The sequence below is a fragment of the Aythya marila genome (genome assembly GCF_965140915.1).
Source record: "Aythya marila genome assembly, chromosome: W".
NCBI lineage: Eukaryota > Metazoa > Chordata > Aves > Anseriformes > Anatidae > Aythya > Aythya marila.
In genome coordinates, this window is record NC_139081.1 from 16,511,060 (window position 1) to 16,522,624 (window position 11,565).

The following is an 11,565-nucleotide window of genomic DNA, read 5'->3' on the forward strand; positions in this document are numbered from 1 at the left end:
GATATGGGATTGTTGAAAATATAGACTCAGATTAAGGAAGTCATTTTACTTCATTTATTTTACAAGGATTAATGAGAACCTTGGGAATAAAATGGGAATTTCATACTCCATGGCATCCTTCCTCATCAGGGAAAGTGGAGCGAATGAATCAGACATTAAAGAAACATCTGTCAAAGCTGGTTTGAGAGACTAAGCTTCCCTGGACAAAGTGTTTACCTCAGAATTCGAACTGCTTCTAGAAAAGATGTAGGAGTTTCACCATATGAGATGTTGCTTGGACTACCGTACTTGGGTAGAAATGGTGAGATACCTATTTTTGAAACTAAAGATATTTTTCTCAAAGATTATATACTTGGATGATCTTCTTCCTTAGCATCTCTCAGGGTTCATGGACTGTTAGCTCAAACTCCACCTTTGGAATTCCCAGTACATTCATTCCATGCAGGAGATTGGGTCCTGATATGTACCTGGAGAGAATCAAAACTCCGGCCTGAATGGGAAGGACCATTCCAAGTACTACTAACCACTGAAACAGCCATAAGAACTGCGGAAAAAGGTTGGACTCACTATACTCGAGTGAAAGCATCTATCGACCCTAGCGCCTGGGAAGTTGTTCCTACAGAAGACTTGTTGAAAGTTAAAATCAAAAAGAAAAATCTTGTAATAGACTCTGAGCAGGATAAAAGCCTACAATTGTAAACTAACCTTTTATTTTCACAGGTAACTAATGAGTGTGACTTGGGATTGAGAAAAAGGACAGACCTATAGGAAATTGAAGTGCTCTCAAGAGGGCTTTATTATAGTAGTAGTGTACATCTTATTCTTTGTATTGATAATTATTTGGAAACCTAAGGTTTAAAGATAATGATAGGGAAAAATCAATTATTAATTTTGTTTCTGGTAATTATAGGCCTCAGAGGAGGCCTTGGTCAAGTGGAAACTTGGAAAAGATTTGACCAGATGATAGCAAAGACAGGGTATCCTGTAAAAATATGGGTGAATGTGACAGAGAGTTATGAACCACAGTCTATTACGTTTGAGGCTTGTGAGGTGTTAGCTTGTGGAGATTTAAATGCTCAACAACAATTGAGCAAAGAACACAAATATCTCTGTCCTGAACCTAAAACTAGAGGTATGTTTGAAGGACCCCCTTGCCTAGCATGGGCTAATGATGGATGACCGATTATAAAGGATGGTCACATACACCCACCTCAACTGCTTACTTTATGAGATTAAAGAAACAAATTAGCATATTTAAAGGAACAGTTCAGCCCAATTGTCAGCATCTACAATGTAATCCAATAACTATAACAGTTAATCAGGCTGACTACCTTACAAACCATACTTATGGTCTCGGAGCAGATGTAACTGGGCGAGACCCAACAGCCAGACTGAGAATAGCTGTAAGAGAACGATACTCTCTTGCCATCAGAGAAAGGGAGAAACTCAAGGAGAAAACAGGAAAGAAAAGAGGAGAACCTCTTTGAAATGCGACAGTTGTCACAGTTAAAGAAATAAAAGATCTTAGGCAAACATTTGAGATTCAAACAGGGTATGGGGATGTGAATGCCTGGATAGAATGGGTCAAATATACTGTCCAGAGTCTCAACCATAGCGATTGCTATGCTTGTGCCTTGGGATGACCGATTGCCCAGATAGTGCCCTTCCCATGGGGGTGGACCAAGGACTCCCAAGGGATGCAATGTATGATTGCATTGTACCAAGAAAAGACTGCCTGGGGAAATGAGGCCTGTAAGTCTCTCTCTTTTCTGTTCCCTTCCTTGCATGATAGCAATATCATGGTTCCCCCTGCATTCTCTACAGCTATAGGTAACCATACAGCTTGCCTCTCATGGCAGGGTGTGAGTGCTACCTGGCATCTGGGAGAATTTGCCTTCCCTAACAATACTGCCCCGGATGGCACAGTAACTAGAGCATTGCAAGGGCTTACCACCCTTGCCAGTGAATTGTTAGAAAACTCAGGAGCAGACACTTCCATCACAGGATGGTTGGAATCTTGGTTTGGTAAATGGAAAGGGATGGTAATGTCAATATTTACATCCTTCTTCGTAGTAGCAGGAGTTTTGACAGCCATTGGCTGTTTCATTATCCCCTGTGTAAGGGGACTTGTCCAGCGGTTAATTGAAACTGCACTACTGAAACAAATGACCATGGATCCACCACCCTACTCAGATAAAATGATGATATTAGAGGAAATGGAAAGCAAAGAAAGTGAAGAAGAGGAAGATATTTACCAAATTACACTTAAAAAAAAAAGTTTTGCAAAAATCAACAGTTTATAAAAAAAGAAAAGGGGGGAATTGTGGGAATAGAAATGTTGTTTTTGCAGTTACATTGTTTAGAGGAAAGGAATGTGGTATTGAGATATGCTTGCAGTGATAAGAAAGCTTAAGCAGGCAACCTTGTAAAATGCAGACAACTGGATTCCTTAGGACAATTAGGTGAAAATCATGGTGTTAAGTCAAGTCAGATAAGTGAAGAAACATTACCACTTCAAACAGTAAAAATGTCAAAAGAAAACTGAAATTTAACAGGCCGGCAACTGAAGGCCATGCATTGTTTGTGAAGCATCAGATAGATTGTGAACCTTGATTACCCACTCAGTGGGGAAACAGGGGAGGGTCCTGTCATCAAAAGGTATATAAACTGTGTTTTGGAAGTAGTAGGCGTGCTCTACTGCTTGTGGGGTGCCCGCCATTGCAATCGCGAATAAATTGCTACTTCATTGAGATCCTCGCCTGAGCCTAAGTTATTGGCTACAGAGTGTTTCTCACACCTGAACTTGAGCCGGTAGTGTGCCCAGGTGGCCAGGAAGACCAACAGTATCCTGGCTTGTATCTGGAATAGTGTAAGAAGCAGGACCACAGAGGTGACCGTCCCCCTGTACTCTTCTCTGGTGAGGCTGCACCTCAAGTACTGTGTTCAGTTTTGGGCCCCTCAGTACAAGAAGGACACTGAGGCCCTGAAATGTGTCCAGAGAAGGGCAATGAAGCTGGTGAAGGATCAAAGAGGACTGGCTCAGAGATCATCTAAGTAAATTTGACATCCACAAATTCATGGGCCTTGATGAAATGCTCCCACGGGTGCTGAAGGAGCTGGCTGATGTTATTGCTAGGCCACTCTCCATCATCTTTGAAAGGTCATGGAGAACGGGAGAGGAGCCTGAGGACTGGAAGAAAGGCAATGTCACGCCAGTCTTTAGAAAGAAGGAGGCAAGAAGGAAGACCCTGGCACCTATGGGCCAGTCAGCTTTACCTCCATCCCTGGAAATGTGATGGAACAGCTCATCCTGGAGGTCATCTCCAAGCATGTGGAGGATAAGAAGGTGATCAGAAATAGTCAGCATGGATTCACCAAGGGGAAATCATGCTTAATCAATCTGATAGCCTTCTATGATGAGATGTCTAGCTGGGTAGATGAGAGGAGAGCGGTGGGTGTGGTCTACCTTGACTTCAGCAAGGCTTTTGACACGAGTTGTTGCCCAGAATCAATAGCTGAAGCTTTCTTGGGTCTTGGAAATATTTTTTTGATTTATTCTCTTTGTGAGGAAGATATTTGTTTAGAAAGTAAGAGAAGAAGGTGGAGTATAATCAGCTTCACAGCAGCTACATATAGTAACTTGTACAGTTAGATTGTCTTGGAATTGGGAAAAGCATCTTTTAGTTTCTTTATATATTCATTCAAACATTTTGCTATATTGTCTCTAAAATAGCAATAGCAGCAGTGTCTTTTTCTGCAGTTTTTAACACTTCTGTTCTAGCACATGGAATATTATTTTGTTGTTATTTTGTTATTTGGTGTATGCATTTTTATCAAATTAATTAAAAGAAAAATTTAGAACAAAAAAAAATCTTCTTCTTTTTTTACCTGTGACTAAACTGGATACAATTAGTGGCAGGACCAGCATTTGCAGCATTCTCATGAGTAGTTAACCTGGAAATGAATAGTACTTGACTTCCCAATAGCTCATCTTATATGATTGGAGAGAAAATCCAAGGATTACACCTGAAGATAGGGAAAAGATACCATGACTTACTCTTCTAAAGTAGTAGTAACATCTGAACATGAATATCTGTATAGTAGTTACTTGACATACATGATTGTAACATGACCCTGAAGATTTGCTTCATCCAGTGAGTGCTATTACCTTCCAAAAATCACACAAGACTTTTAGCATCAATTTTCAGTTACAGTTTGTGAAGTTCCATAAGCATTTTGTAATTTTCATGTATGTATTTTATGGGCATTTATAAATGAATTAACATAGCTATGTAAGGCACTCAATTTGAAGCTCAAAATTAAGAAACTCAAAACCCCTGCCTGCCACTGCCTAACTGTAGAGGTACTTGAACTTCTGAAACACCTTGATAGCTATGGTTGGGCACTTGTACATTGTCTTCAGTTACAGACAGAACACCCTCCTTGGATTTTGTGGACAGAAAGCACGTGGTGGGAATGAGGAGTCTGTATGGAAGAAATGATGTAACTAAGCCATGAGTAAAAACACTGATTTATGAGATACAGCCTATACCAGGACACTTTGTATACCAAATCAGATCATGTGTCTGAAAGCGTTGTCCAAATGCTTCTTAAATTCCGAGAGGCTTGGTGCCATGACCACGTCCCTAGGGAGCCTGTTCCAGTGCCGACCACTGTCTCAGTGATAAACCTTTTCCTGATACCCAGCCTGAACCTCCCCTGTCGCAGCTTCAAGACATTCCCTTGGGTCCTATCACTGGTCACCAGAGAGAAGAGATGCCTCTCTGCTCCCCCTTGCAATGAAGCTGTAGATCTTGATGAGGTCTACCCTCAGTCTTCTCTTCTCCAGGCTGAACTCAAGTGACTTCAGCCACTCCTCATACATCTTCCCCTCTAGACCCTTTACCATCTTTCTTGCTCTCCTTTGGACAATCTCTAACAGTTTTATATCTTTCTTATACAGTGGCACCCAGAAGTGCACAGAGTACTCAAGGTACCAGCGCAGAATAGAGTGGGACAATCACTTCCCTTGACTGTCTAGCAATGCCATGCTTGATGCACCTAAGGATATGGTTGGCCCTCCTGGCTGCCAAGGCACACTGCTGGCTTGTGTTCAGCTTGCTGTCAACTAAAACCCCCAGATCCTTTTCTGTGGGATTGTGTTGAGGGATTTCTTGAAACAGCAAAAATCCCATGGCTTGCTGTAGCTGAGCAAACCAAGCTACCAGGGCAACTATGAGAAGTTCCCATGACAGTGTTCCCACATCGCCCAATTGAGGAATTCAGGAAAATATTGTTACCAGTAGCTGGCCTCAAGGACAAGGTCTATGTGACTGCTAATCACAAGGGGGTTGTTTTCTTGCAGGTGGGGTTGTTTTCTTGTAGCTGTTTGTCTGAGTGCTTTTGACCAATAATCTTGTGTGAAACACTGTCCACCCCTGTTAAGTTCTCTATAAAAGTTAGGCTATTCGGGCAATAAGATGGAGCATGATCTGACTCTACTGTGTGTCTGTCGTGCTTTCGACCGTGCTTCCTGCAACATATGGCGCCCGAACAGGCTGAGACCTGAACAGGACCCGAACGGAACATCGCAGCTTCGCCGGGACAAACATCGCAGCGCAGCGGGACACCAGCGGCGCCGGCACATCCGAACGCAGGTAGACCAGGAGACCAGCGGCGCCGGGACCAGCGGCGCCGCGACCTCGCCGCGCCGTCGGGACTTCGGAGCGCCCATCCGACCGGCGCTTGAGCGGACCGGACACCGGCCCAGAAACACGGTACACAGGACTCACGGTGAGGCGTGGTATTCCCGCTGAGACACGCGGAAAACCGCGGGGAACGGGGTTTTGCGGCGGGACGTGGAATTGCGGAGGGCCGCGGGAAACGGAGTTGCGGCGGGACGTGGAATTTGCGGAGGGCCGCGGGAAACGGAGTTGCGGCGGGACGTGGAATTTGCGGAGGGCCGCGGGAATTAGAGTTGCGGCGGGACGTGGAATTTGCGGAGGGCCGCGGGAAACGGAGTTGCGGCGGGACGTGGAATTTGCGGAGGGCCGCGGGAATTAGAGTTGCGGCGGGACGTGGAATTTGCGGAGGGCCGCGGGAATTAGAGTTGCGGCGGGACGTGGAATTTGCGGAGGGCCGCGGGAAACGGAGTTGCGGCGGGACGTGGAATCGCGGAGAGACGCGGAAAAAGGAATCGCGGAGAGACGCGGAATCGCGGTGAGACGCGGAATCGCGGAGAGACGCGGAAAAGGGAATTGCGGTGAGACGCGGAATCGCGGAGAGACGCGGAATCGCGGTGCGATACGGGCCATCCGAGATCGAGTTGCTACGGGAGACCAGAGGCGTCAGTGGACAACGGTAGTCGACTCTCACCGTGTGGCGAGTCGGCACAGAGCAGAGGGACGGACATCAGGACCCTGCAGCCTGTCTGACGTAACCATGGAGGCAGCAGCGGCTGTGCTGCTTCTCTCTAGCATTCCTTTTCTAAGAGGTTTACCTTGCAATGCAAAAAAGACTATTCGTCCCCAGATCGGTGTTATAACTATGTTTCTGGATAACATTCCGTGGGGTTGCCACATTCTACAGACTATTAATGACGAATTAGCTCTATTGCGGGGCAGGAGGGCAGAGACGCAGATTACCCTGCCAAATGACCACCGTCAGGCTCATTCACAAACAGCTTCTAGGGTTGCAGCTGGCACGGCCTGCAGCCGTATAGCAGACGTTACACTCTCTTTCCTAACTAGTAATCATGTGTCTCATCCATTTGTGGTGAATGGTCAGTGGCAAAAAGAAAAGGGGGAGAGTAAGGGGCGACAAAGACGGAAACGGTGCCAGGAGGATGCCACTGACACTAACAGCATGGGTAATAGGAGTAGTATAAGTGACACAGGTGACGGTGCGGGGCGGCGGCAGGCGCTGCCGCGCTGCGGGGCACTCTGCCTGCTGCTCGCCCTCGCCGGCCTGTGCACTGCTGCCGACGGTGCTAGAGCAAAATGTGAAGACTGCTCAGATGGCAGTGATGAGAGTGCTTGTGTGAAGAAGACGTGTGCTGAATCTGACTTTGTGTGCAACAGTGGTCAGTGTGTGCCAAATAGATGGCAGTGTGATGGGGATCCGGACTGTGAAAATGGGTCTGATGAGAGTGCTGAGCTGTGTCATACGAGAACATGCCGGGTAAATGAAATCAGGTGTGGTCCTCAGTCAACCCAGTGTATCCCAGTGTCCTGGAAATGTGATGGTGAAAAGGACTGCGACAGTGGAGAAGATGAAGAGAGTTGTGGCATTGTGACTTGTAGTGCAGCAGAATTCACATGCAGTAGTGGGCAATGTATTTCCAAAAGCTTTGTCTGCAATGTTCAAGATGACTGCAGTGATGGTAGCGATGAGTTGGAGTGTGTACCTCCTACCTGTGGTGTTCATGAGTTTCAGTGCAAGAGTTCTACCTGCATCCCTATCAGCTGGGTGTGTGATGATGATGCTGACTGCTCCAACCACTCGGATGAATCTTTGGAGCAGTGTGGCCGCCAGCCTGCACCTCCAGTGAAGTGTGCTACGAGTGAGGTGCAGTGCGGCTCAGGTGAATGTATCCACAAGAAGTGGCGATGTGATGGAGATCCTGATTGCAAGGATGGAAGTGATGAAATTAACTGCCCTTCTCGGACCTGCAGGCCAGACCATTTCAGATGTGAAGATGGGAACTGTGTCCATGGGAGTAGGCAGTGCAGTGGTGTGAGAGACTGTCTGTATGGCACTGATGAAGCAAACTGTAACAATGTTATTCAGTGTTCTGGACCTGGCAAATTCAAGTGCAGAAGTGGAGAATGCATAGATATCAATAAAGTGGGTAACCAGCAGAGAGACTGCAAGGACTGGGGTGATGAGCCCCTGAAGGAATGCATCATAAATGAATGTGACTGTCCAGCTGGGTTTGAGTTTATAGACAAGAGAAACTGTGGAGACATTGATGAATGTCAAAACCTTGGTATCTGTAGTCAAATGTGTATCAACCTGAAAGGGGGCTACAAAAGTGAACGTAGCCGTGGATATCAGATGATTCCTGCTACAGGAACCTGGAAAAGGTCATACTGGTACAAAGACACAAATAACACCTGTGATTGCAATGACGCTGCTAAGCAGGGTTTAGGGGTTTGTAGCATGGAGACAAGGGGTAACAACTACAGTGTTTGGAACAATTGTACAGCTTTGGCCTTACCTCCTGATGTGCTTCTGATTTGTGGGGATGGGGCCTGGCAAGGTATCCCTGCAAATGCTATCAGATGTCCATGTTACATAGATAAACTCATTGTATTTGCTCCTAGCTTGTTACAGTTGCGTGAGATCACCAGACATAAATGGACATTGCTTGCATTGGATTGCAATGATAATGTTGAATTGTGTGGGGTTGCAGCTAGAGCGGCATTAGCAATTTCAGTGCCTGGAGTGGCATCTGCGGCCGCATGTAACAACTTAGAAAAATTGGTATGCTGGGCCGAGAGGCAAGCCTATGCCACGACAGAGATACTTGAGGAGATGTTACCAGATCAAAATAGTCTGCAACATCTGCTTTTACAGGATCAAGCTGCTATTGACATCTTGCTTTTGGCTCAAAGGAATGGGTGTGAGGACTTTAAGGGAATGTACTGTTTAAACCTTTTTGATCATAATGTGTCAATTCACAAATCCATTACTTTCCTGAAAGAGCACATGAGAAAGATTCAATATGGTATCAATCCTTTCAATCAATGGTTCACTGACTTGTTTGAAACGAAGTGTAGATGGTTGCTGGGTTTAATCACAAGGGGATTAAGGATTTGGTTTATGGTGGTGGTAATCATTGTTGTGTGTTGTAAGTATAGCTAAAGAGTTACTTGTAAAACTGCTGTGTCAGGCTTGGTTTGCTCAAAAGAAGAAGGGGGAATTGTTGAGGGATTTCTTGAAACAGCAAAAATCCCATGGCTTGCTGTAGCTGAGCAAACCAAGCTACCAGGGCAACTATGAGAAGTTCCCATGACAGTGTTCCCACATCGCCCAATTGAGGAATTCAGGAAAATATTGTTACCAGTAGCTGGCCTCAAGGACAAGGTCTATGTGACTGCTAATCACAAGGGGGTTGTTTTCTTGCAGGTGGGGTTGTTTTCTTGTAGCTGTTTGTCTGAGTGCTTTTGACCAATAATCTTGTGTGAAACACTGTCCACCCCTGTTAAGTTCTCTATAAAAGTTAGGCTATTCGGGCAATAAGATGGAGCATGATCTGACTCTACTGTGTGTCTGTCGTGCTTTCGACCGTGCTTCCTGCAACAGGATTGGTCTCCAGCATCTTGTCCCCTAGTCTGTACATATAACCAGGGTTGCCCCAGGTGCAGAATCTGACACTTGCTCTTGTTAAACTTTATATTGCTGGTGATTGACCAGCTCTCTAATTTGTCCAGATCTCTCTGCAAGGCCTCACTACCCTCAGTGGAGTCAACAGATCCACTCAATTTGGTCAAAAAACCTTCAACTCCTACATCCAAATTGTTTACGAAAACATTGAAGAGGACTGGTCCTAAAATGGAGCCCTGGGGAATCCCAGTAATGACAGGTCACCACCTTGATGTAACCCCATTTACAAGAACCCTTTGGGCATGACCCATCAGCCAACTGTTCACCTATCTTATTATGCTTTGACTGTATTCTGGTCATTTTGTCTGGAAGGATACTGTGAGAGGCAGTATCGAAAACTTTACTGAAATCCAGAAAGATTACATCGACTGGCTTCCTTTGGTCAACTAGCTGGGTGATCTTGTCATAGAAGGAAATTAATTTTGTTAGACATGACCTTCCCCTAGTGAACCCATGTTGGCTCTGACCAATGGATGGGTTGCTCTTCAGGTGTTTTTCAGTAACTCCCAGAATAATCTCCATAATTTTCTTCCTTTGATAATGTATCCAAAAGATCATTCTCTTTTTGTCCAACTTAGGCTTCTCTGTTAGTCTATTTTTTTTCTTAATATTTCCCTCATTTTCCTTGAACTATACAGGTGATCGCCTCTGGGGCAGGCACGTTCTGCAGCAGAGCAGGGGATCGAGTTGTTGTGGTGGTTTTACCGTGCTGGGCAGCTAAACCCCACAACCGCTCTCTCACTCCCCCTCCTTTAGATGAGGAGGGGGAGAAGTAAAGCAAAGAACAACTCACGGGTTGAGATAAGGATAATTTAATTAAAGGGAAATAATTATAATAATTAAATAAAGACTACCATGAACTAAACAATTTAACTAAGGGGAAGTAAAAGGGAAAGGGGAAAAAGGGAGGAAAACAAACAAACAAAATAAATGAAAGCTATATGGAAGTGCAGAGGAAAGAAATTACTCTCTACTTCCCACAAATGAGCGATGATTGACCACGTCCTTGAAGCAAGGCCTCAACGCACGCAGCCGGTGTTCGAGAGGAGGACCGACGTCTTCTCAACGAGAGCCCACCCCTCCCCTCTTCTTCCTGTTTCCACCTTTTATTGCTGAGTGTGACATCACATGGTATGGAATATCCCTTTGATTGGTTTAGGTCAGCTGCCCTAGTGATGTTTCTCTCCTCACTTTTTGCCCACCCCCTAGGAGGGTTAGAGAAAGGCCCAATGCTGTGCCACTGCTGCTCAGCAGTAGACACAACACTGGTGTGATAACACTGCTATTCCATCTACAAGTGCAGAGTACAGCACTGTATGGGCTGCTGCCGGGAAAGTTAACATTCCAGCCAGACCCAGTACAACCTCCACCCCTTATTCCATAACATTTGTGTCACACTCAGATCCCCATACTTTAGCATACAAGCATTCTCATCATTATCCCTTGTCCTTTAACAGGACAAGGATTTAACAGGACAGGATTAATAGGCAGGTGTATCTTTTCATTCCATAGGTCTTTCTTGGAAAATGTTCATAAGAACTGTTGATGATTAGGTCTTCATCTGCCAAAGTGGCCACTCAAGGCAGGCGGAGTTGGATGTCTGGACACCAGCACCAGCTTAGCTCAAGTCCTTGTTGCACTGCCCGGCTCCTTGCAAAGTTGACCTGTCGTTGATCCTACAGCATCTTCCTACAACATATAACTTTGGTTATAGATTAGTTTTCTCTCAATGTCAAATCTCCTTGAGGCACACACTTGATATCCCCATTCTTTTGCATGACCCACCAGGTATACCCTGGTCCTTGGGCGAAGACAATCCCACGAGTGGGTTTGCCTTTTCCCGAGGCAGGAGCAACCCACACTGCCTTCCCCATCCACCTTCCTATATGCACTACGGGAACCTTAGCTCCTTTCACAGTGTGTAGGGGTTTTGTTTCGGCAGGACCAGCACGGCTGTCAGACCCCCCCCTATTGTTAACTAGCCAAGTGGCTTCTGGTAGATTTGTGTCCCATTGTTTCCATGTCCCAGCACCTAATGCTCGTAACATAGTCTTTAACAGTCCATTGTACCTCTCAATCTTCCCAGAGACTTGTGGGTGATAAGGGATGTGGTACACCCACTCAATACCATGCCTCTTTGCCCAGGAGGTAACAAGATTGTTTCGGAAATGACTCCCA

General features: G+C 45.5%; 1 protein-coding gene across 1 annotated transcript; it reads left to right on the top strand.

Annotated features, from left to right (window-relative positions):
• Window positions 1-6,807: 6,807 nt before the first annotated feature.
• On the top strand, window positions 6,808-9,554 carry LOC309889523 (very low-density lipoprotein receptor-like; the record flags this gene model as incomplete). Its single annotated transcript, XM_082782371.1, has 2 exons — window positions 6,808-8,623; window positions 9,448-9,554. The coding sequence occupies exons 1-2, from the start codon at window positions 6,865-6,867 to the stop codon at window positions 9,552-9,554; spliced, it is 1,866 nt and encodes a 621-aa protein (XP_082638497.1). The 5' UTR covers window positions 6,808-6,864.
• Between the last annotated feature and the right edge of the window lie 2,011 nt (window positions 9,555-11,565).